General features: G+C 42.3%; 2 protein-coding genes across 2 annotated transcripts in view; one reads left to right on the top strand and one right to left on the bottom strand.

Annotated features, from left to right (window-relative positions):
• The window catches only part of Shark (SH2 ankyrin repeat kinase), a 110,056-nt gene extending 109,425 nt beyond the window's left edge, over nucleotides 1-631 (bottom strand). Inside the window, exon 1 of the mRNA XM_067152863.2 lies at nucleotides 505-631. Within this exon, the coding sequence (XP_067008964.1) occupies nucleotides 505-543 (39 nt within the window). The 5' untranslated portion in view covers nucleotides 544-631. The remainder of the gene's footprint in view (nucleotides 1-504) is intronic.
• A 23,475-nt stretch (nucleotides 632-24,106) lies between these two features.
• LOC136879077 (uncharacterized) lies at nucleotides 24,107-26,837 on the top strand. Its single transcript, XM_068228967.1, is given in 3 exon segments — nucleotides 24,107-24,350; nucleotides 24,353-24,628; nucleotides 26,674-26,837. Coding segments are annotated over 3 exon segments (684 nt in total).
• The last annotated feature ends 703 nt before the right edge of the window (nucleotides 26,838-27,540 follow it).

Here is a 27,540-nt window from a genome sequence, read left to right on the forward strand (position 1 = left end):
TACGAAAGTTAATAAATCCCAATTTCTCTGAACATGACGTGCTGAAATGGTGACTTTACTGCACAAAGACAATAAAAAACATTGTTTTGAACTGTCCACCTTCGATCCCAGCAAATGATTGTTCTTTCCATGTCAAACAAGAATGATGGCATTTATCTACTTACGTTTCCTTTACAATTGAACACATATACATATTTACCTTTATCTATATTGAAGAACTACTATATTATTACATATTCGGGCACAATATGCATCTGTCATTGTATTATGTAATCTGTCAATTCACCAAATAATCAACTTTTTACGACTCCGGATACAGCTGTGAAGATAAACAGGAAGCACATTTGCGCTTATATACCGTCAGTTTAACAGAATGGAGCGGCACTTCAACAAGTGCTACGGATTCATAAAATCTTTTGTGACACAGAAAAACGCACTTTTCAACATATGAGAAATATCCTCCTTGTAACACAAAAAATAATAGGATCGCAAAAGTATACTCACCTTTCGTAGTAGCAATTTGTTGACGAAATTTTTGAGCATTGTGCGCTCTTATTGACTGTTGTTATTGGTAAATGGACTGTCATTACCATTACAATTTGTTAGCGATTATACTATAAAATGTTCAGTAACAAATGCTATCTTTTATGATAAGAAATCCTCCATGATAACTCACACATCTGTCTTTTCTCTCAGACACCTGTAACGCATCATTAAAGAAACAGTAGGTGTGAGCCTTAGCAACCCTGGACAGTGATTCAACAAGGTCGTGGAAGCCCTTGGATGAATCAACCACATAGATTCGTCATACAAGAGAATGAAAGCGTGGCTTCGAATAATAATTAAAGCAATTCATAATATGACTGGTTCTGGTTGTAATCTAGCATCTAAAGGTAGTAGGTTGCGTGGAGCTGTAACAGACTGTTCTATTCATCTGTAATGCATAGATACCGGTACTTCGCTTATCTGTAGCGACTGTAGCACGGAGTTGAGGCGCCTTGGAATATTTGGAAAAGATAATGCGCTGTAGTTAAACAAACTAATCACTGGACTTTCCCAATTGCTCTAGAACGACTGTAATTACAGACAATATTGTAGTTTTAATAATGGGGTGCGCGATTAGCTCAATGGCTTCCCATCGGATCCCGGCTCGAGATTTTCATCTCAATAGTCACATGGCGTCGGGAAGGGCATCCGGCCTTAAATCCGCGACCCCAGAAATAACTGGGACAAGCTGAAGGGAGTTTGTTGAGGTTTTAATAACAATTTCCATGAAGGGTTGCCGTTAAAACTTAAAGATGGCAAGAGCCAGCAGACTGACCAGCTCTACTCAAGGACGCCCATGCCCGGTGGCAAAAGGGGGGGGGGGGGGGGGCTCTCCCCCAGCTCTCAGGAAAAGGCAAAAATCTAATGTAGCCAGGTGTTTTTCTTTCAAAAAAGATTTAAAAGTCGGTATTACGTAGAAGTAATAGTACCGGCCCCCACCAACAGGCAAGGGATACCGTGGGTGTTATTCTACCGCCATTCATCTTTCAAAATACTACATACCCCCAGGTCTAGCCCCCCTCCCCCTTACAAACTGTCATATGGGCGCTCATGGCTCCACTATTCGAAAAATTTGCGGTTCGGATCCCGGCAACAGACTGTGGCTAACTAGCTACCCTGGTTATGTTCTCATGCCTGAGTTTTTCTCCCGCAGACCAGACAAATGCTGAACTGACGTATTCTATTCTCGGGATCCTTTTCACAGTCCTTACCTCGGAATGATTAGGTCTACCACAAGCGTACGAACACCGGAATAATACAAAGTAGCACATTTAACCCGTACCAAATACACTTATAAGATTTTCATAGTATAGCCTGAGCAGTGGCATCGATAAGGACCCCGCAGACCCCGCGGGGCGGGGTGCCTATGCCTTGTGAGGGGCTCATGACTCTTTCTTAATTCAGTAGCTGAAGAGTGATTTTACATATTGATAAAGCATCGCAAGTTGCTTTACGTCGCACCGATACAGATAGGTCGTATGGCGACGATGGGACAGGAAAAGACTAGGAATCGGCCGTGGCTTTAATTAAGGTACAGTCCCAGCATTTTCCTGGTGTGAAAATGGCAAACCATGGACAACCATATTCAGGGCTGCCGACAGTGAGGTTCGAACCCACTATCTCCCGAATACCGGATACTGGCCGCGCTTAAGCGACTGCAGCTATCGAGCTCGGTATATTGATAAAGCTACAGCACGCAACACTGTATTATTTGTATTACAGAGGGTTATTACAAACTTAGGTCGTCTTAGTGCAGAGCTTCTTTCATCAATAAGAGTACGGTACAATTATTTATTTCTGAAAGAATGTGGGTTCCCCAACCTGTTCCAATAATCCCTTGTTGCCACTCACAACAATCAACAAGGTTTTTGAAGCAATTAGCCAGTTCTGAGACGAGATAACAAAGACATCCTCCTTATCTGAACTCTAATAAATACTGAAGTTTCGAGTCTGTTTATAACTCTCGGCAGTCAGTGTAGCCACGGCCTGAAGGCAGTGGTGTAGCTAAGTAGGCTTACGATGGACGGTTGAGTTGTAAATTATTTGGTCCTAGGATCGAGATCATTTCCTAATAGTGTGACGGTCAGCGTGTTTTGAAACACTTCTTCGGAGATTACCGAATATCGCAAATGCTGTAGTAGGGCACTGTAGATAAGTACGATACATAAAATAACATCTTCTTCCTCTCCCCGGGCTTTTCACCGATTTCTTGTGGTCGGCCCTTTCGCCAATCCTACGTGGAGCGGTGTATTCAGTACCTACCGTACTGCATTGCCGGGCTGAGTAGCTCAGACGGGAAAGCACTGGGCTGCCAAGTGTTTAACCCCAAGTCAGTCTGGTGGTAGGCCCTACTCGAGGGTGCTCAAGTACGTCAGCCTCGTGTCGGTAGATGTACTAGCACGTGAAAGAACTCCTGTGGGACAAGATTCCGGCACCTTGGCGTCTCCAAAATCCATAAAAGTTAGTAGGACGCAAAATAATAATAATAATAATAATAATAATAATAATAATAATAATAATAATAATGATAATAATAATAATAATGCATGCTTCTGTGGTGGTTTATGGTGTGTTGTGTGTAGATGAAGATGTGTATTAAGATGAACACAAACACCCAGCCCTCGAGACAGACAAATTAACTATATGTTGTCAAAATCACCAGCCCGGCCGGGAAGCGAACCCGGGGCGCTCTGAACCGAAAGACTCGAACCTATAAAATAAAATCCTACTGGTAGGTAGTTCAAAACAGGGTTGCTGATATCATTAAAATTATTTGTACATCCAAAATGTTGGTCGAAGACCCGGCTTGCCTACACACCTGTTTCCTTTGCCAAGTAAGAATTGCACTCTCATTATTGTATCAAACTTTGGTATCATAATTTGAAGCTTCGTACTGTAAGAGGATTCGGGGTCGAATGATTCAAATCTGGTCCAGTGTAACTATTAGGTCTGTATGTATGTATGTATGTATGTATGTATGTATGTATGTATGTATGTATGTATGTTGTTGCTTCCTCAGCCCGAAGGCAGATTGGATCCTCAACAGCTCCACTTGAAATGTGTATTTTTCTTCAGTTTTCCCCTCCTCAAATTTTTGCGAAATATGGTTTATTATTGAAATGCCCCTTAGAACCTTTCCCATTTCTAGCATCAATTATTTATCCCTACACTAATAATATTGTCGTTTACACAAATTCTAATACGGCATGGAAAATCCAGAACTTCAACCTATATTTCGTACATTTCATATCTCAGTGAACCGAGCTCGTTACCGTACCCCTAAACATTGTGGTTAAAAAATGTCCTATCGTCGCATTACTTGTTATGTTAGGGTCGCCCGATTCTTCTTCTTTGCCAATGATTCGATTCGGATACCATAAAATTATCGACTTATTTGTTATGGCAGCCATTATTTTGTGGCAAAAATCTCGCTATCTGCAGCTTATGCACTACTCGAGAGGAGCGTCAACTTTTTGTTGTTGTTGCTGTTGTTGTTTTTTAAATAAGATCCACACCTAGCGAACTGGTTGCATACTACGTAACGCAGGGCTCTAAGCTAGCATTCTCAGGAGAACCTGTTTTCGAATCCCACGATCGACAGCCCTGAAGATGGTTTTATGTGGGTGCGATGTTAAATCACCAGTAGAAAATAAATCTGCGTATCATTCTGAGGCTTGGGGCTCTCCCATAGCCTCTTTAGTTCTCATCCAAATATCGAAAGACCATTCTTCGCATGCCATCGCTCCTGATGGTGTGACCAAAGTGTGTTTTATTATGGATCTTAATGAATCATTCTGTTAGTATTCGGGGCCCGTTTTACCCCCTCCCCCTTCAAAAATGTGTGACCTGAAAGAAATACGAAATTAACAAACAATTACTTTTTCTGAATTAATATGGTTTATTTTTTCAACGATTCGCGATCAGTAATTGCATGTGTTGTTGTGTTTGAGTCATCAGTCCATAGACTGGTTTGATGCAGCTCTCCATGCCACCCTATCCTGTGCTAACCTTTTCATTTCTACGTAACTATTGCATCCTACATCTGCTCTAATCTGTTTGTCATATTCATACCTTGGTCTACCCCTACCATTCTTGCCACCTACACTTCCTTCAAAAACCAACTGAACAAGTCCTGGGTGTCTTAAGATGTGTCCTATCATTCTATCCCTTCTTCTCATCAAATTTAGCCAAATCAATCTCCTCTCACCAATTCGATTCAGTATCTCTTCATTCGTGATTCGATCTATCCATCTCACCTTCAGCATTCTTCTGTAACACCACATTTCAAAAGCTTCTATTCTCTTTCTTTCTGAGCTACTTATCGTCCATGTTTCACTTCCATACAATGCCACGCTCCACACAAAAGTCTTCAAAAACATCTTTCTAATTCCGATATCAATGTTTGAAGTGAGCAAATTTCTTTTCTTAAGAAAGCTCTTCCTTGCTTGTGCTAGTCTGCATTTTATGTCCTCCTTACTTCTGCCATCGTTAGTTATTTTACTACCCAAGTAACAATATTCATCTACTTCCTTTAAGACTTCGTTTCCTAATCTAATATTTCCTACATCACCTGCCTTCGTTCGACTGCACTCCATTACTTTTGTTTTGGACTTATTTGTTTTCATCTTGTACTCCTTACCTAAGACTTCATCCATACCATTCAGCAACTTCTCGAGATCTTCTGCAGTCTCAGATAAAATAACAATATCATCGGCAAATCTCAAGGTTTTGATTTCCTCTCCCTGGACTGTGATTCCCTTTCCAAATTTCTCTTTGATTTCCTTTACTGCCTGTTCTATGTAAACATTGAAAAGGAGAGGGGACAAACTGCAGCCTTGCCTCACTCCTTTCTGGATTGCTGCTTCTTTTTCAAAGCCCTCGATTCTTATCACTGCAGACTGATTTTTATACAGGTTGTAGATAATTCTTCGTTCTCGGTATCTGATCCCTATCATCTTCAGAATCATAAATAGCCTGGTCCAATCAACATTATCGAATGCCTTTTCTAGATCTACGAATGCCATGTACGTGGGCTTGTCCTTCTTGATTCGATCCTCTAAGATCAGACGTAAAGTCAGGATTGCTTCACGTGTTCCTACATTTCTTCTGAAGCCAAATTGATCTTCTTCCAACTCAGCTTCAACTTGTTTCTCCATTCTTCTGTAAATAATACGTGTTAAAATTTTGCAGGCATGAGATACTAAACTAATGGTGCGGTAGTTTTCACACCTGTCAGCACCGGCTTTCTTGGGAATAGGTATAACAACATTCTGCCGAAAATCGGATGGGACTTCTCCTGTCTCATACATCTTGCACACTAAATGAAATAACCTTACCATACTGGTTTCTCCTAAGGCAGTCAGTAATTCATAACTTCAACTATGTATGTATGTATGTATGTATGTATGTATGTATGTATGTATGTATGTATGTATGTATGTATGTATGTATGTATGTATGTATGTATGTATGTATGTATTTTTTAAATCATTTATTAATAGCATGCTCTATTACAGAAAGTAATACTGCATGCTTGTATATACATGACAGTACTAATTAATACTCTATGTACAATGATTACATAAGACTTGTGTCAATATTACACTTAACTGCTATCTCGTTGTAAAATGTCAAAATTTACCTTGTTTATAAATTTATAAAGATCCTTTAGGTGTTTGTCGACGAGTTCGTATCTCCCTACCGGCCAGTGGGCCCACTGACTTTATAACATTTCTACAAAGTTCATCTCTCTCAGAGTTGAGTAATTTACACTCCCAAAGAATATGGTCAACTGTCTGATGATTTATTTCACCGCAGACACATGTAGGGTCTTGTGTTATTTTGAATCTAAAGAAGTATTCACCAAATTTTCCGTGGCCTGTTTTCATAGCTGTCATATTATGCCTTAGGTTTAGTTTAATTTTCAGTCTACCGGGCGAGTTGGCCGTGCGGTCAGGGGCTCGCGGCTGTGAGCTTGCATCCGGGAGATAGTGGGTTCGAATCCCACTGTCGGCAGCCCTGAAGATGGTTTTCCGTGGTTTCCCATTTTCACACCAGGCAAATGCTGGGGTTGTACCTTAATTAAGGCCACGGCCGCTTCCTTCCAACTCCTAGGCCTTTCCTATCCCATCGTCGCCATAAGACCTATCTGTGTCGGTGCGACGTAAAGAAACTAGCAAAAAAAGTTCAGTCTACTCTGTACATTAAGAAAATATGATTGTTTTATGCTCCATTTGTAGTGTTTTCCCACTCGCTCTCCCACAATATCCGACAATCGAATGGTTTCCTCCCTCAGGTCTTGTTTGATTGTACAGAGAAGTGCTCGATTGTAAATCACTTCTAAGTCCAGGTTGTTTGCAACTTGTTTGGCCAAATGGTCTGCAAGTTGCCAACATGAGCCTTGATCCATATACACTGACTGACAGAGCAAATGCAACACCAAGAAGGAGTGGTTCGAAAGGGATGAAAGTTGGGGAAAAAACAAAGACGGCACGGACGAATAATAGATGTTTATTTCAAACCGATATGCAGGTTACACAATGCGCACGGCATCGACTCAGTAGGATGTAGGACCACCGCGAGCGGCGATGCACGCAGAAACACGTCGAGGTACAGAGTCAATAAGAGTGCGGATGGTGTCCTGAGGGATGGTTCTCCATTCTCTGTCAACCATTTGCCACAGTTGGTCGTCCGTACGAGGCTGGGGCAGAGTTTGCAAACGGCGTCCAATGAGATCCCACACGTGTTCGATTGGTGAGAGATCCGGAGAGTACGCTGGCCACGGAAGCATCTGTACACCTCGTAGAGCCGGTTGGGAGATGCGAGCAGTGTGTGGGCGGGCATTATCCTGCTGAAACAGAGCATTGGGCAGCCCCTGAAGGTACGGGAGTGCCACCGGCCGCAGCACATGCTGCACGTAGCGGTGGGCATTTAACGTGCCTTGAATACGCACTAGAGGTGACGTGGAATCATACGCAATAGCGCCCCAAACCATGATGCCGCGTTGTCTAGCGGTAGGGCGCTCCACAGTTACTGCCGGATTTGACCTTTCTCCACGCCGACGCCACACTCGTCTGCGGTGACTATCACTGATAGAACAGAAGCGTGACTCATCGGAGAACACGACGTTCCGCCATTCCCTCATCCAAGTCGCTCTAGCCCGGCACCATGCCAGGCGTGCACGTCTATGCTGTGGAGTCAATGGTAGTCTTCTGAGCGGACGCCGGGAGTGCAGGCCTCCTTCAACCAATCGACGGGAAATTGTTCTGGTCGATATTGGAACAGCCACGGTGTCTTGCACATGCTGAAGAATGGCGGTTGACGTGGCGTGCGGGGCTGCCACCGCTTGGCGGCGGATGCGCCGATCCTCGCGTGCTGACGTCACTCGGGCTGCGCCTGGACCCCTCGCACGTGCCACATGTCCCTGCGCCAACCATCTTCGCCACAGGCGCTGCACCGCGGACACATCCCTATGGGTATCGGCTGCGATTTGACGAAGCGACCAACCTGCCCTTCTCAGCCCGATCACCATACCCCTCGTAAAGTCGTCTGTCTGCTGGAAATGCCTCCATTGACGGCGGCCTGGCATTCTTAGCTATACACGTGTCCTGTGGCACACGACAACACGTTCTACAATGACTGTCGGCTGAGAAATCACGGTACGAAGTGGGCCATTCGCCAACGCCGTGTCCCATTTATCGTTCGCTACGTGCGCAGCACAGCGGCGCATTTCACATCATGAGCATACCTCAGTGACGTCAGTCTACCCTGCAATTGGCATAAAGTTCTGACCACTCCTTCTTGGTGTTGCATTTGCTCTGTCAGTCAGTGTAAAATATATGATCCAGTTTTCTTGCTGAAGTTATCGTAAAATACTTCTTCTATTAATGTAATGTGCTTGCGGTTGTTTCGGAAAAGATCCAAGATTATTTTACTGTCAGTGTGTATTACAATACGGAGTCGGGGTGAAGTGAGATGAATTTCTATGGCATGTTTTTAAGGCCGGACGCCATCCTCAATCGAGAAACTAACGAAGACGAAATGAATGATTGAGACTGAAACTGGGTAAGGAGGTGGAAGGAATCGTCTGTGGTCTATGAATAGTAACTGTCCCGGCATTTGCCTGGAAGTGATAGGGAAATCACAGAAAACCACTCTTAGGACAGCAGATGGCGGTGTTCGAACCCGTACGTCTGCCTAACACAGAGCTTGGCTCCATAGCCGTAGTGCGTTAACAGTCGCGGCCGCTCAGCTCAGTAAATAGTTGTTTCAACATTATTATTTATTTATTTATTTATTTATTTATTTATTTATTTATTTATTTATTTATTTATTTATTTATTTAGTTTGTTGCGACCCATAAAGGATCACATAAAGCAAATTATGAGATGTTGTTTTCTTGTTCTTCCAGAATTCTTTCTTCATGTCGCTATGTTTAGCTTGACGTTTGTCAGTCCATTTTCCCCTAGATCTGCTGGGGTTATCTTCTGAAGCAACTTCCCAAGTGTAGATCTTATGTCTGAAAGTTCTGCGGTCTTCGATATCTGTAGGTATGATGTTGCCGTTATTGAGATCATTTTGGACTTGTTTGATCCAAACCGTTGTCGTCTTTACTTTAATGTGTGTGAGAACATCAATGTTTTCTTTGTTGGTCGGTTGTCATCTAGCCTTATAATGTGTCCATAAAATCTTGTGCGATTATAGACGATATCCTTCATCTGTAAGTTTTGGACCAAGGATTTTTCGGATGATTTTCCTTTCAGCTTTCTTGATATTTTCGAGATCCCCTTTATAATTCAGGTTTAAGGTCTCACTGGCATGGAGTGTTTCAAGTTTGACAACCGTCGTCTAATGTCGAATTTTTGTGTTAATGCTGATGCATTTTTTGTTGTAGATGTTCGCGGTTTTCCCATAGGCTATGCTTTCCGCATTTTGAATTCACGTGCTTTCTGTGCTATTCTTTCTGTACCTGTAGATTTAATGATTTCACCTAAATATTGTCAGCGTACTGGCCTTCGGTTCAGAGGGTCCCGGGTTCGATTATCGGTCGGGTCAGGGATTTTAACCTTCATTGGTTAATTCCAATGGGCCGGGGGCTGGGTGTTTGTGCTGTCCCCAACATTCCTGCAACTCTCACATCACACATAACACTATCCTCCACCACAATACTCACCTTAGTTTAGTTAGTGATACTTTAGTTGCTTTAATTATACTTTAGGTTGTAAAGATTTCATATGTTTAAATTTTATGTAAAATATACATTGTATATACATGAAGTGGTTAAGTGTAAGAAAGGGCCGGGAGCCCTAACTTCGCCACAATAAAGACGCTTTAATAATAATAATAATAATAATAATAATAATAATAATAATAATAATAATAATAATAATAATAACACGCAGTTACCTACATATGGCAGATGCCGCTCACCCTCATCGGAGGGTCTACCTTACAAGGGCTGCACTCGGCTCGAAATAGCCACACGAAATTTATTTACCTAAATATCTGTTTATTATGCCGTATTTTGTTACCAACGTTTGTGGTTCAATGTATTTTATAGCCATGAATGCAGTTTTTGTGAAGGATATTTGTAAACCAACTTTACCAGCACATTCTTTGAGGACTTCCATCTGGTGAATTGCCGTCTGCGCATCTCCGGAGAGCAGTGGCGGCTCGTGACAAAATTTTTAGGGGGTTCACAACAACATTTTTGTTCATGTCTCAAATCAGCAGAAAAGTAACATAGGTACATAAATCACTTCACCAAAAGTTCCTTGTACGGTTCCTTTTTCACAAAAAATATGGTAGAACCCCTGTAACCGAGGATAAATTTTATACTAGACTAATCTGTTAGTGTAGAACAAAAGTAAAATTCATAATAACTTTAGTACACTGCGGATATTGAAGGATGCGAGCACTATTCTTGGTTTTTAAATAGCACGAAGTTCACCTAGGCACGACGAGAAGCATGGAAATAATGTGTGCCGCATTTACCGGTCGATTTTTTAAAAAATTGTTTCCGAATTGACCGCAATAGTCTCCACATTATCTCGGTTAATCAGGGTTCTGCTCTATCACATGTTAATTTTTTCTCGTCTTGGAAATTACAGACAACACTAGCAAAGGGAATTCAATACTCGCGTTTTTGTGTGCATGAAACTTTTCATGTTAATTTATTTTTGCACTCAAATGAGCAAGGTCTGTGCACCCAGCTAAATTCCATACACTTCTTTCTTTGTTGAACAATAAACAGGGCAAACAAAAAGGCGCACTCCTAGACCACCATCCACAGAGCCACTTGCATGTTTCGTACATTTCTCTCTTAAACATACGCCTATAGCCGCGTTTGTCAGTTTTTGTAAGGTTCTCAATAATCAAATCTGGTCTGACCGGTCCAAGCCTTATAATTTCTAAGTTACCCTGATAGGTTAATATTTCTTTCTTAATCTGCTTACCCTCCAGGGTTGGTTTTTCCCTCGGATTCGGCGAGCGATCCCACCTCTACCGCATTCAAGGGCAGTGTTCTGGAGCGTGAGACATTAGGTCGGGGGATACAACTGGGGAGGATGACCAGTACCTAGCCCAGGCGGCCTCACCTACTATGCTGAACAGGGGCCTTGGTGGGCGATGGGAAAATTGGAAGGGATAGACAAGGAAGACGGAAGGAAGCGGCCGTGGCCTTAAGTTAGGTACCATCCCGGCATTTGCCTGGAGAAGAAGTGGAAAACCACTTTGAGGATGGCTGAGGTGGAAATCGAACCCACCTCTACCCAGTTGACCTCCAGAAGCTGAGTGGACCCAGTTCCAGCCCTCGTACCACTCTTCAAATTTCGTGGCAGAGCCGGGAATCGAACCGGGCCTCCGGCGGTAGCAGCTAATCACACTAACCACTAGGGCCTACACCACAGAGGCGGACGGTTAATATTTCGCTGGTTAAAATTAACTGAACTGAATTAATTTCTTCTTACACAAAGAATACCATGGTTACAAACCATACAAACAGAGAAGCAAAACACAACACTCAAATAAATTTCAATTGAGAAGATTTTCGAGTCACAAGGTAAAGCAAACTTCTTCCCGCAATTGCGAACACCTGTTCACGAACTAGAAAATGCCTATTCAGAACTACTAGCGAAATCTGCCGGTAATGTAATGCAATAGTATCTCCTGCGGGGCTGTGGCTAACAGTAATAGGGGAGGTGGCGGACCCTTGTGGTCAACTGTAATACTGCCACTGGTTTGAGGATTGCTCAAGACGGCAAAGCACGTACCTTACCGTGCTCCTCGCTAATGGGAATATCAGTGCATAAACCATGACGTCATCTGCTTTGCGCATGCGTATAGTCTTCAGCACAATAGCGCATTACACAGTGTGCCCGCTGCACTGTCAGTCAAAACGAACAACTGTCGGTGTAACGGAGCTTCGATATAAGTCGAATGCTTTCGATCGATTGTTGAAATCAGGTCGAAAGAAAGGAAAGTTTTAAATTATCCATGAATGCGTAAAGTTGTATAAAAACTGGGTGTTCACGTGCTCCTGTGCTCCTAAGAGCCCACCGCCACTGCCGGAGAGGTTTCCAGATGTTGCGACTTTTCAATTCTTTTTCCCATTCTTTGATGACATTATCAAGAACGATGTTGAACAGCGACGGAGAAAGTCCGTCACCCTGCCGGACACCGGATTTAATTGGAAAAAGGTTGAGAGGTCTCTCCAATGGATTTGACCTTGGAAATTGTCTCGGTTTTTAAAGTTTGTTGGATGAGTCGTCTTGTCTTCGGATCGAGATTGTTTTCTTCGAGTATATTAAAAAGAGATTGTCGATTAATGGAGTCATAAACCTTCCGGAAGTCAACAAATGTAGGCCTACAGATGGTTGGGAGGTTTTGCGTGGGTCGAAGTTTCAAGGTGGATTTCAGATTGAAGATTATTCGAAGGTTGATCTGTTTGATCTGAAGCCAGCTTGATATTCATCGATGAGGGGCTCGAGTTGTTCTCGTGTACGTTGTAAAAGACAGGCGGAGAGAATTTTGTAAGCGATGGCCAAGTTATTTGCATCCGATTTATCTCCTTTTTTGTGGAGTGGGTGGATGAGTGCGCATTTCCATTCGTCCGGTAGTTTTTCACTTCGCCATATGTCTTGAATGATCTGTGTGATTTCCTGTAGTGACGTGGTCCTAAATTTTTCAATAGTTCTGCGATGATTCCGTCTTCTCCTGATGTCTCTCCGTTCTTGAGTTTTTTGATGTGGTGATGAATTTCTTCTTACATTGGTGGTTTGGCTTCGGGTCTTACGTGTTCTGGGACTGTGTGTATGAATCGCTCAAGTGGTTCAGGGCAATTGAGGAGGTCAGAAAAATAATAATATATTATTATATATTATATATTATTATTTAATTCGTTTTCCGCCCAGGGTTGGTTTTTCCCTCGGACTCAGCGAGGGATCCCATCTCTACCATCTGATGAGCAGTGTCCTGGAACGTGAGACGTTTGATCGGGGATTCAACCGGGGAGGAAGACCAGTATCTCGCCAATGCGGCCTCACCTGCCATGCTGAACAGGGACCTTGTGGGGGAATGGGAAGATTGGAAGGGATAGGGAAGGAAGCGGCCGTGGCCTTAAGTTAGGTACAATCCCGGCATTTGCCTGAAGAATATGTGGGAAACCACGGAACACCATTTCGAGGACGGCTGAGGCGGGAATAGAACCCCCTCTACTCAGTTGACTTCCGAGGCTGAGAGGACCCCGTTCCAGTCCTCGTACCACTTTTCAAATTTAGTGGCATAGCACGAGCATATAAGAACGTTTTACAAAATCTATGAAGAAAATGTAAAACTTATGGATACAAATACATAAATTTTAAGGTGGAAGTAGATAAGGGGTACTGGCGATTTATTTAAAAACTATGTATTCAAAATACGAAATTATTACCGGTACTTTTATTACATATATCGGGTGACGCATCCGATAGGTTCGAATTCCACTGACGGCAGCCCTGAAGGTGGTTTTCCGTGCTTTCCCATTTTCACACCAGGCAAATCCTGGGGCTGTACCTTAATTAAGGATACGGCCGCTTTCTTCCCAATCCTACGCCTTTCCTTTCCCATCGTCGCCATAAGACCTATCTGTGTCGGTGCGACGTAAAGCAAAATTGTAATATAGGGAAGGTCGGGAGGTATCGGACGGCGGCTGGTATCGGACAATTCACAGATGTATTTGTTAGCAGCATGTGGCAGAACCTGTTTAGCTACTCACAGGTCCGCCTGCATGTTTGAAGGGTGGGTACATCCAATTCAGTCGAAAGGCAGGGTCGTTTATGAGTGGTGGTGTATTTTTGTCCTTTGTGTGATTTTCGGCCGGCACGGATTTACTTTTACCAAGAAGTAGCAGCAACAAGGATAAGTTGCATTGAACTTTAAGTACATTAGCAGAAGTACAATTCCTTTCTCTGTAATATCGTGGTTTTAGAATCAGTTTCTTTTCGAATGTTCTCGTTCAGTTACAGTTGTTTCTTAAGGGAGTCATTCGGGCGGTATCGGACACGAAACTGGCGTGCGGTATCGGATTCATAGGTTGCAGTTCCGTCCAGGTTACTGATAGTGCTATCCTCTGTCTTAGGTAAACATGGGGAAGATACAAGGATAATGGGAAGAAAGCAATATAATATTAGCCGTGAATAGTGTCAGGGACAATAGAATGAGTATCAGAGAGGCCAGTCAATGTTCCTCTGTTCCACAAAAGCACGTTAGATGATAGAATTAAGCTCACGAAGCTGGTAAAGAGATTCCAATAAAAGCGTGTACGGCGAACAGTGAGACTTTGCAGAGAACATTCTCAGATGAAGAAGAGAATGACCTGAACATGCATATCAAGGCCCCGACAGTCAGCTCATGCCACTCATCAAAACAGAATTTTTAAAACTTGTGTATCAATTTGCTGAGGAATTGAGAGCTGAACATAGGTTTAATAAAACTAAAATGATGGCAGGAAAGACCCTTTTTATGATTTTATGAAGAGGCATTAAGACCTCCGTTTGAGGACGGCTGAGTCTATCAGCTTGCAGCGAGCAGTAGGCTTCAACAAGGAGCAAGTGGACATATTTTTGATAAATTAAATGATTTTATGACTAAATATTTGTTTAGTCCATCAAGAATCTTCAACGCTAATGAGTGTGTTATTTGCAGACTCTTTAAACGTTAATTTGATTTATTTTGAATGTGAAAAAAATAAATTTTAGTTAAAAAAGATTGACCGTCCGATACCACCCTCCATTTCTCAAACCTACGAAAGTGTAATGACCTCCTTAATTTGTTAATATTGTCCGTGTTTTTAATTGTGATTAAATATATTCTAGTGAACACGTTGATACGAATATGGATGCTTTTAAAATGCATTACATGATTTTTTTCCTATTCCATAAACAAATTATGGCAGAAAAGTTAAACTGTCCGATACCTCCCGACTTTCCCCTATATATATACGGTATATATATAAGCTTAGGGGTGGTGCCATGCATGGTGTCTGGTATCCCGCCCGTGTGGGGGGCCACCAACTTAGTTGTAAGATTAGACGGTTATAGGGTTGGCCCTTACATGTGGACTGGTCATCCACCCGCGTAAGGGGCCGCTTAGTAATTTAATCGGTGTGTTTTTAGTTCTGTCTATAATTTATTGTTCAGTTTTATTGGATTTAATGGTTCTTTCTGTTTTATGTAATGGATTGTGAACAAGTATCTGGGCTAAATGACTGTAATGTTCACTCACTCACTCACTCACTCACTCACTCACTCACTCACTCACTCACTCACTCACTCACTCACTCACTCACTCACTCACTCACTCACTCACTCACTCACTCACTCACTCACTCACTCACTCACTCACTCACTCACTCACTCACTCACTCACTCACTCACTCACTCACTCACTCACTCACTCACTCACTCACTCACTCACTCACTCACTCACTCACTCACTCACTCACTCACTCACTCACTCACTCACTCACTCACTCACTCACTCACTCACTCACTCACTCACTCACTCACTCACTCACTCACTCACTCACTCACTCACTCACTCACTCACTCACTCACTCACTCACTCACTCACTCACTCACTCACTCACTCACTCACTCACTCACTCACTCACTCACTCACTCACTCACTCACTCACTCACTCACTCACTCACTCACTCACTCACTCACTCACTCACTCACTCACTCACTCACTCACTCACTCACTCACTCACTCACTCACTCACTCACTCACTCACTCACTCACTCACTCACTCACTCACTCACTCACTCACTCACTCACTCACTCACTCACTCACTCACTCACTCACTCACTCACTCACTCACTCACTCACTCACTCACTCACTCACTCACTCACTCACTCACTCACTCACTCACTCACTCACTCACTCACTCACTCACTCACTCACTCACTCACTCACTCACTCACTCACTCACTCACTCACTCACTCACTCACTCACTCACTCACTCACTCACTCACTCACTCACTCACTCACTCACTCACTCACTCACTCACTCACTCACTCACTCACTCACTCACTCACTCACTCACTCACTCACTCACTCACTCACTCACTCACTCACTCACTCACTCACTCACTCACTCACTCACTCACTCACTCACTCACTCACTCACTCACTCACTCACTCACTCACTCACTCACTCACTCACTCACTCACTCACTCACTCACTCACTCACTCACTCACTCACTCACTCACTCACTCACTCACTCACTCACTCACTCACTCACTCACTCACTCACTCACTCACTCACTCACTCACTCACTCACTCACTCACTCACTCACTCACTCACTCACTCACTCACTCACTCACTCACTCACTCACTCACTCACTCACTCACTCACTCACTCACTCACTCACTCACTCACTCACTCACTCACTCACTCACTCACTCACTCACTCACTCACTCACTCACTCACTCACTCACTCACTCACTCACTCACTCACTCACTCACTCACTCACTCACTCACTCACTCACTCACTCACTCACTCACTCACTCACTCACTCACTCACTCACTCACTCACTCACTCACTCACTCACTCACTCACTCACTCACTCACTCACTCACTCACTCACTCACTCACTCACTCACTCACTCACTCACTCACTCACTCACTCACTCACTCACTCACTCACTCACTCACTCACTCACTCACTCACTCACTCACTCACTCACTCACTCACTCACTCACTCACTCACTCACTCACTCACTCACTCACTCACTCACTCACTCACTCACTCACTCACTCACTCACTCACTCACTCACTCACTCACTCACTCACTCACTCACTCACTCACTCACTCACTCACTCACTCACTCACTCACTCACTCACTCACTCACTCACTCACTCACTCACTCACTCACTCACTCACTCACTCACTCACTCACTCACTCACTCACTCACTCACTCACTCACTCACTCACTCACTCACTCACTCACTCACTCACTCACTCACTCACTCACTCACTCACTCACTCACTCACTCACTCACTCACTCACTCACTCACTCACTCAAAATATTTTAAAAACCGTATTTTATTTCATCGCCATTGAATTGCAAAGTAGCTCCATTATTTTTTTTCCGTTTGGAGGCTGAGAAGAAGGAAATATATTTCTAATAATGTTTTTTCTGTATGTTTTGCCATACCTAATGCACTGTACTGTATGTACTGATAAAAGGGCGTAAGTTAGTTTCTCTTACTAATTTCAATTATTATCTTATTCTGTTAATAAAACTAATGATAACGTAATTGAAACTGGTACCTTGCATTTCGGAGATAGTGGATTCGAACCACCCCACTGTCGGCAGCCCTGAAGATGGTTTCCCATTTTTACATCAAGCAAATGCTGGAACTGGACCGTAATTAAGGCCATGGACGCTTCCTTCCCACTTCTAGCCCTTTCCTATCCCCATAAGACCTATTTGTGACGGTGTAACGTAAAGAAAATTGTAAAAAAAAAAAAGAAAAAAATATGGTACCTAATGTATGAGCTGTCTCTTATTTTTGTGAAAAATCCCGTACTTTTAGGTAAATGTCCTTTATTTCTTATAGTATATCAAAAAGTGGCAACCTTAACAGTAGTCCGCCCAGTATACAACGATACTCCGACTCTGGTGGAACACAGACGACTGGTCCCACTCCCATTACTGGACTGAATGTTCGTTGCTATCCTCCTTTTTATATCTTGATGGTGTAGTACTGATGTAATGTGTACAGCTGCAGTGCAGTGATGTACAATCACTCCCATAAATATTCGGCCACTGATAAAATCTGCGGAAAGTGGTGTCAATAACGTAACCATGAGCAGAATGTGAAACCAAATGTCGCGAAATAATGGAACTGCATGTGGTTGCTTATGCAGAAGAGGAATCACGGAGCATTGATGTACAGTATGCTGTAAAAGAAAGGACATTACGCACATGGGTGAAATGACACGCCTCAAATATATTCGGTCACCCGGAAAGGCCGGGATTGCCGCTTTGTTCACTGACAGCGAAAGGGCACACAGCGTTGCAAAACGTTCAGTTCAGTAGTGCGGTGCCGCAAGACACGTCATTTGCTGCAGTGTTGCGGACTGGTTTCAAATGGGGTACAAAAGACAACACACTGCCATGTTTGAAGAATGCTAGCTCCATCGTGCTCGAGGTAAATCGCATAGAAAGTTATCGCAGGTGCTTAAAATAGGCAGAACAACAGTTGGAGATACACTCAGACGAGTCGAAAATGAAGACGGAATTGATTCAATTTCCCAGACAGGCAGACCAAAAAGGCGGACAGAACGAGAGGAGCTGTTTGTGCTTCGGAATGTGAAACGAAATCCGAAAATTAGTGCCCCGAAACTGACTGCAGCTGTTTTAGAGGAGTGTGGAAAGAATGAGGGTACTGAAACCGCGCGAAGAGCACTGCGGAGGAATGAGTTCTTTGAGAGAAGAGCTAGGAGGAAACCATACATTACTGCGGTAAATAAAAAGACGCGGCTAGAGTTCGCAAAAACCTACGTAAGCAAACCCAGTGCTTGGTGGGAGGATGTCTTATTTGTTGAGGAGTCAAAGTTCAACGTCTTCGGGTCCGATGGAAAGCAATTGGTGTGGCGGAAACGTCACGAGGAACTGAGAACAAGGAATTTACAAGCAACAGTAAAATATGGTGGAGGAAGTGCAATGGTGTGGGGATGTGTTGCATCGAACTGGGTTGGTGCACTGAGTTTCACTGAACATACTTTGACAAGAGAGGGCTATTTGGCTATTCTCAAAAACAGTTAACGACAAGCTGCGGAACAACTTGGTATACAGCGTACTTTCAAGTTCTACCAAGATAACAATCCAAGCACAAGTCGTAACTTGTCAGGGAGTGGCTGCTGTGCAACTACCCGAACGATTTGGAGACTCCACCACAATCACCCGCCCCGAACCCCATCGAGAATATGTGGAGTCGAATGAAGGCAGCTCTGCAATTGCGGCCGCCAAGTTCCCTCAGAGAATTGAAGAGGAGACTGCTACAAGAATGGGCGGCATTAAGCCCTGATTATATCAAGAAAGTTATCGCCAGTATGCCGAATTGACTGGAAGAGGTCATAAAACATCAAGGTGGACCTACGAAGTACCGAATGTGTAAGAGGGTTGTCTGTTATGCGAGTTTATGTTTGTTTGTTTTTTGTATAGTGGCCGAATATTTTTGAGACGGCACTGGAATTATTGCTTTTATTTAATGTACGGCAGATGGCGTACTAATGACTGTCAGAAGAGTTTGACTTACATCACAATATCTGTAGAACGTGTTATTATGTTTTCCTATATGTTTCGTTGTATTATACGTTATCATTGTAAGAATAGCTACCCAATAGTGTGTGTCAAAAATCAGAGTGACCGAATATTTATGGGAGTATCTGTACTTAGAATTGCTTCGTTGCATTACTCATGCATACTGCCTGAAGCATGGTACGACAGGCGACATAAACACAAGGATATCGAAATATAAATGGGAAAATACTGTACATTCACATTATAAAGGTACAGTCGCGATCACAAGAATTCCAGGTGGAAAAGGAAACAGGTAACGTTTGGGCGAAGATTTTGGCCAACGCTGAGGATGAAGGAGAAGTAACCAAGGCAACGTCACATGTGTTCGTCGTCCAGGAGGTGTGGCCTGATCCGTTACGTACTCAGAGGTCACCCCCAACACCATTTTCTCGGGAACGGATTAAGATGTTTCTATGGTTAAATATTCTGGCTATACTGGCTTCTGCTAATGAAGGAAAACTATTAGTTCTGTAATTTATTTGTGAAAAAATGTGCACGATGTAATCCCGCCCCAATACACGTGGCATTTAATTGTTTGATCAGCGCTGACAATAACTCTATAGGAATGGTTTTCCAAACACTCTTGCTATTAACAAAGTAATGAAGAAATATCATTTCCGTTTTTCCCTAATTAGACCCCTCCAATCATTTGAATTGCTAGAAAATTATTTTTATGGAAAACTAGTGCATTGTTTAAGATTATACAAACACAATCTGCAGGAAGCGTGCATTTTACCTACGGTACTTTTATCTTACAAAATGCACTCCTTTCTTTCTTTCAAGACATTTTACTGTGTTATTATGAGAATATCTTATTTCTGTCTTGTATCTGTATACGTCATTTTATCCCATTTAATTTCCATCCCATTTCCTATAATATTATATTACCGGTAAAAAAAACGAATGGTATATTATTTCAGTAAAAGGATAGGCCCTAAATCTTTATATGAAACAGTTACCTTCTTTCATCTTGTTCAAGTTTGATATCCGTGTATATTTTAGTGCAAAGTATATTAATTCTTCTTTTGATAGTGTCTGCATGAGTATTAAAGTAATTTAATTTAATAGGGCCAAGATTGACGAAAATATGGGTCATTATTTCTTACAGTGGTTGAGCGCGATGATAATGATGTCATCGTCGAGACCGCTATCATTTCAGCCAGCCTTCGCACACAAGAATTACAAAGAAACTGGAGAATTTGACCCTCAATAAGCTGGTATGCACAGTACGCCTGTTGCCTTCAAGGACGCCCCTCATTCCCCTCCCCCATCGTAGTCAAGTCAGTGGGGACGTGCGGGCAGGCAGGGAGCAAGCATCTTTCCCTCCGCGTGCTTCGTTCATGCTAGATATCCCGTACTTAACTCTCTCCACCCCCCCTTCATGTGCATGTGTCTAATGGATATGACCAATGAGAGAGAATGTGTAAGCAGGTAGGCTACTGGGGAATTCTGAGGGCTGTACTGATTTCTTGCCTGAAATGAATATTTCTGGCCACAAGATACTGAAGTTCTCGAGTATACAAATCTATGTTATGAACTAAACCATTACCATTATGATACTATCATATTAAAACACAGTACAAGAACAGCCAGGTTAGATCCTGGACGTTATAAACTAGCGTTTACGTTATATTACAATTTAGAATAATAGTTTTTCAGTATTTTCAACAATGCTTCTAAACCTACATTTTACCGGGCGAGTTGGCCGTGCGCGTAGAGGCGCGCGGCTGTGAGCTTGCATCCGGGAGATAGTAGGTTCGAATCCCACTATCGGCAGCCCTTAAAATGGTTTTCCGTGGTTTCCCATTTTCACACCAGGCAAATGCTGGGGCTGTACCTTAATTAAGGCCACGGCCGCTTCCTTCCAACTCTTAGGCCTTTCCTATCCCATCGTCGCCATAAGACCTATCTGTGTCGGCGCGACGTAAAGCCCCTAGGAAAAAAAAACCCTACATTTTCATGAAGGTATGCCATGTGGTTTTTGTTCTTATTATTGTCAGTCCATATAAAATCAATAATATATCGTACCCCATAGAGCAGCAATGAATATTTGAACTCCTAAATCGTCTGTTAAAATTAAATTGTGCAGACAGCAAGCTGCTAAGATTACCGAGTCACAAGTTTTTGGGTTGACTGCAATTGGAGAATAGAACACTCTGAAAAACGGACTTAGAAGACGAAAGGCATTTACAAATACACGTCTAGCTTTACAGAGGCGATAATTGAATGCTGCCTTCTCATAGCTCTCTTTTGCTTGGAAACTATTATAAGGTTTCATGATGTTTCTGTGGAGTCGAAATGCTTTATCACGAACAATGACAAACTGTAAAACTTTATACTTGGGGACAAAACATTATACCTCACCTCACACCACCGGCAGCCCGGTGTCTATTAGCGGCTAATAGGAGTTATTACGTCTCCTGTAGCCGGAGTTGTCAAATCGTCTACTGTACTCGACACGAATAAAAGGGTAAATACTACAGCGAGTGTGGAAGAAGTGGTTTGGCAAATTTCCACACCAAACAAGGATCACTTAGAACTCGTTAACTCAGCAGGGTGCAGGGAGAGATTGACTGCTGGCTTCCAGCTCGCTTATCAATCAATCAATCAATCAATCAATCAATCAATCAATCAATCAATCAATCAATCAATCAATCAATCAATCAATCAATCAATCAATCAATCAATCAATCAATCAATCAATCAATCAATCCTGATCTGCATTTACGGCAGTCGCCCAGGTGGCAGATTCCCTATCTGTTGTTTTCTTAGCCTTTTCTTAAATTATTTCAAAGAAATTGGAAATTTATTGAACATCCCCCTTGGTAAGTTATTCCAATCCCTAACTCCCCTTCCCATAAATGAATATTTGCCCCAATTTGTCCTCTTGAATTCCAACTTTATCATATTGTGATCTTTCCTATAAATCTTCAGCGTCATATTAGCGGAGAATACCATATATTAGTGGAATAGCTTAGAAGAGACAAAAAGAGTTTTTACATTTATTTTCGGATGACTACAGATAAGTTTTATGAGATTTTAAGTATGATCAACGACAGAATAAGGAAAATGAATACAAATCACAGAGAGGCCATCTCACCAGACGAATGTCTTGCTATTTCCCTAAGGTATGACTAAAACAATTATTTCTCTCTCCTATTGTTTATGTCTCACTATAGCATTGTTTCTTCATAGGGGTGTAAACATAGAAAATATAGATTTTGTTGTGATGTTGTCATGCACCATATTCTGTGAAAGTGACGCAGGGTCCTCAGAGACGTACATAGTTACAGGGCTATCGTTATGTGAAATGGAAGACGTGTTTACTGGACTCTGGAAGCTGGTAGCCGTAGATGAAGGTGCTGAAGCTGTTGACTAGTATTCTTGAGCTGTTTCTTCTTCTGCTTGTTCAATTTCCTGTTCCATGAAAATCTGAGCAATTTTCATTTTTGTTGTTGCCTGCCTTTGTGGTGAAAACGTTTTAAGAGTCTTCGCATAACTCAGGAAAAGAAGTTCAGTAGCATCCATGTCCGGAGTTCTACGTTTATTTTCCAGATAATGAACAACTTTGTCGACAGAAGTGTGATCAGATAGTTTCCTTTTTTTCTTAGAACTCCGTACAAATCGAGTAGTGGTTTGCTGAGTTGAAGTTGAGGGAATGTTTTCAAATGCACTAGATGTGTTTCCTGTACCCTCTTCTTCAGTACCTGAATGAGGCTCTGCACTCAATTCTTCGTTATAATCCAGGTCATATTCTGTCTCTCGTACTTGTAGAGGAGCAAGGTACGTGTCTGTTTTAGCGTAGGCAAGAAAAGGTTTAAAATAGTCCATATGTTTCGCCCATTGCCAGTTTTTATAGTTCTTTTTTGCACTCTGGCCTGTAGTACTTGTAATAGTTTTAAGAAATTTCAAGTAGGTATCTCTAAGATTTTTCCACTTCTTCTTCAAGTGATCTCCTGAAAAGAGAGAGAAAATTTGCTGTATGCGTATTATACGTGTGATGAGCGAGTCTATATACTGCATATTTTATATACAGTAGAGTCTCGATAATCCGAGGTAATTGGGGTTTGGGGGGGGGGGGGGGATAACTCGGTCTACACTGAGCAACACAGGGAAAATTGTGAAACATGAAAAAAAAAATCGGCAACGATTGAAGCTTACTGTCATTTCTCACAGTGTTATGGCATGGATTACGGTTGTTTGTTGAGGTCCTTAATTGAATTCTGTTTCTGAATGTTGCATCGTTTTTGTGCAGCGATGTCACGCCATCGCTGGGAATTGCCTCTGATGGTTGATCTACGTATAGCGTAGTGCCGCCTGCAACAGCGTGCGACTCTCGCTATGAGACATACTGTATTTGTATCAAACTTGTTACGTTAGGGGACAAAAATAAAGCACGAATTCCATCACATACTAGTTCATGTTCATCTGGATGTGGCCCTGCGTTGCCCAGCAATAAGACTGCTTTAATAGGCAGACTTGGTCTCAGTAGAGGGGACCCACAGTACGATGACATGGCGGGAATACGCAGGGAATGAAATGTTGTAGAAAAATCATTTTACATTTACGAAAATAAAAATTCAAATAACGCTCGGATTCGCGAGACTCCACTCTATGTATTTTTCTTTTAGATTTCTGACTACTGGAGATTCCTATTCTACAATTGGTTTGCCAAGTTATTTGTGACAGAATGCAAGGAATATACATGCCAGAACCATCTACCAAAACATGGGTAGAATCAGCTCAAGGATATTACAGAATGTGGCAATTCCCAAATTGTATTGGTAGTATCGATGGGAAGCACGTTACTATAAAATGTCCGAGGAACAGTGGATCAAATGATTTTTGTTACCTGAAGAAATTCTCTCTTGTACTTTTGTCAATTGTTGACCCAGATTACAAGTTCCTATGTGTGGATATCGGAGGGTTCGGAAAAAAAGTGATGGTGGTATTTTCTAGAACTCTGTAATGGGACAACGGTTAGAAGCGGGCGCTCTTGGTGTTCCGAAAGACAAAAATCTTCCTGCACAGAACGTTCCTATGCCTTATGTCATAATCGGCGACGAAGCGTTTCCTTTGAAAAGTGACTTAATGAGACTGTTTCCATACAGGCAAGAAGAAGGAGACAAACGCAAAGAAAATTACAACCATCGACTGTGTAGGGCAAGAAGGCTCGTAGAAAATGCCTTCGGCATACTAGCACAGAAATGCAGTAGCGGCGATTAGGGAGGGGAGAGGACCGATGACCTTAGATGTTAGGTTCCTTTAAGCAACAAGCATCATCATCATCATCAAATTTTTGGAGAAAATATAATATTTTATTCCATTTTAGCCGGCTGAAACTAGGAATTACATGAATGATTAAAAACAGCCATTAGTACAAGCCCTGTTGTCTTTTCAGCTAATTATTTTCTTCACTGCCTGCTCGATCTGCGTCCGATGGCTGCTTATACTGCCTGCTCATTCCAAATTCAAACGTGTAACACGACTTACAAACAATCTGCCGCTAGATCGCAGCATCAGACGTACCCAGTTATCGCGTGAATACAGCTAGATAAGCATACAAGCAAAATTTAAAATCTGAAAGTAACAGAAAAATTAAAGAATTGTACGCATAAAGTGGTGCTCTAGAGAATGATAGCTTCAGGTCTTTTCGAGAAAGAGATTTCGACGAACAAGAAAACCTGGAAACTTTGTCTGTGCCTACTTCCCTACATTACTAAGTATAGGTTACACGAATTTGGCCACCACAGTTTCTGACATAAGTTCCTGGTGCTCAATATTACTAAAACACTTTAAAATCTTACAGTGGCACAAATAGGGTACGGTAGAACATAGTTTTTTATAGTCTGGAGCAGACTTGCAGATTTCTTGCAGTACGGTAGAGCCGCCTCAACAAATTTCTGTAGCCCAATAATTAGGCCAATAAATCGTTTTTGGGGATAGCGGCAGGCCTCCGCTATCGACTGTCTGATTAAGTTCATCAATGGGGATGCATTAACTGAGGTGGAAACGTTACTCAAGCACGTGCTGCATTGTTTTTCCTTCGATTGCACGCACTAAATAACCACACACTAATGCATGGGAAGCGGTTTCCAAAGTGACACACACTGACTCAGAGGGCTCACGAACATCTTCCAGTAAATCAAGTACATAGGCTACTCAGCGGGCATCACTGGTTCACTTTCGTTAAGTCCGGGAGAGGATACTGAGGCAGAAAATTTCGAATTTTGCTTGTGGATAACGTTAGCACCATCGGTGGACATTAAAATACTGGATTTCAGAATACTGTTTATGAAATTCTGAGTTGCCCGGGAGTCAGTCATGTCATTGCACCCTCCTCCCATTCTTATATAACTAAACATGGCTTCAACTGGATCTGCTGAAAAAGCCCGTGTTGTGGAATGAAATAGCACGGCATTCTGGTTTCCCTTTCTTTGATTTGCAGAAAGGCACGCAGAAGTACACCATTTTCACTGTAGACAAATACAGTACTACCCTATTTCCCGCTATTTCATTCCGACAATTCAGGAGCCGGTTGGTGCTGCCACCTGCTGTGGGTATTTGTAAACGGAGTGTTTCATTTAGTGCCATGTAAAAATGTTGTAATGAGCAGGCAGTATAAGCAGCCATCGGATGCAGATCGAGCAGGCAGTGATTTTCTTTAATCATTACCAAAATTATTAACGAACATACGCACAAAATGTCCTTTGTCCCGGCTAACCGATTTGTATAGCGCCACAGCAAATAGTGCAGACTTTGCCTGTGCTATGAGAAAGGGTATCAGGGCTATATTTTTTTGCTGAGGTCAAAGACATTGAGGTACGATTCACCACCTTGCCGCGTGCATTCGTCAGTCTGGCGGTCTCTTTAGTGTCTGTTAGTTTTTTAGTGTATGGGTTTAATTGTATAATCACGACTTATTTCTTTTTAATTGTATTAAATGTGTAATATTGTTCCTTTGACGAAAGTTTTATTTTATAGTATTGAATCAAAATCTCAAAAAAAAAAAAAAAAAAAAAAAACTATTATTACCGCATTTAAGTTGTTTAAGTTGGTAAATTGTCAATCTTTACCTCTCTGTCGAAATTCGCTGAGAGAGAATAAAATACCATTTTGTGGCCTTTTTTTAAAAGTTTTGATGTATATACCCCCTCTCCCCCGCATCCACCGCTATATCCCACAAACCTGGGTACTGTTTGTAGTCTCTACAATTTTTGCCCCCGCACTTTTAATTCCCAATCGCCGCTACTGCAGAGAAATGGAGAATTTATAACAGACCCACGAAAGTTCATGTGGACACAGCAAAGCTAATCATTAGAACAACGTGCATTCTGCACAACATCCTGAGAGAAAATTCAGCATATTACGAAGATTTAGATCCACCGGAATCAGGACTTGGGAGCATTTTAAAATGTTGACAATAATAATAATAATAATAATAATAATAATAATAATAATAATAATAATAATAATAATAATTTCGTGTGGCTATTTCTATCCGGGTGCAGCCCTTGTAAGGCAGACCCTCCGATGAGGGTGGGCGGCATCTGCCATGTGTAGGTAACTGCGTGGAGGATAGTGTTATGTGTGGTGTGTAATTTTTTGCTGGGATGTTGGGAACAACACAAACACTCAGCCCCGAGCAATTGGAATTAACCAATGAAGGTTAAAATCCCCGACCCGGCCGAGAATCGAACCTGGGACCTTCTGAACCGAAAGTCAGAACGCTGACCATTCAGCCAACGAGTCGGACAAAGTAAACTCGTGTCCTCATCCCGAAGTGGTGCAGCTCTTTTCAGGCACACACGCATTGGAGGTAAGCTGCATGTACCATTTCAACCACATACCAGCCTTTCTGGCAGTACCGGGGATCGAACCCGGGTCCCCGAGGACGGCAGCTAATAACACTAACCGTTACGCTACGGAGGCGGACATGTTGACAATGATGCACGGCGAGCACCCGCTGTAACCTTCGCTGATCGTGAGAAATTTATAGAGTTCTTTGGCATGCATAACAACAGCGTATAGATAATTTTGGTATACATCATGTATCTGGAAGTTTACGAACGTAGAAATGTGTGCAATAAAAAAAAGTCACAAACAGTGATAATTATAGAATTG

Source organism: Anabrus simplex, chromosome 8 (genome assembly GCF_040414725.1).
Source record: "Anabrus simplex isolate iqAnaSimp1 chromosome 8, ASM4041472v1, whole genome shotgun sequence".
Taxonomy (NCBI): Eukaryota; Metazoa; Arthropoda; class Insecta; order Orthoptera; family Tettigoniidae; genus Anabrus; species Anabrus simplex.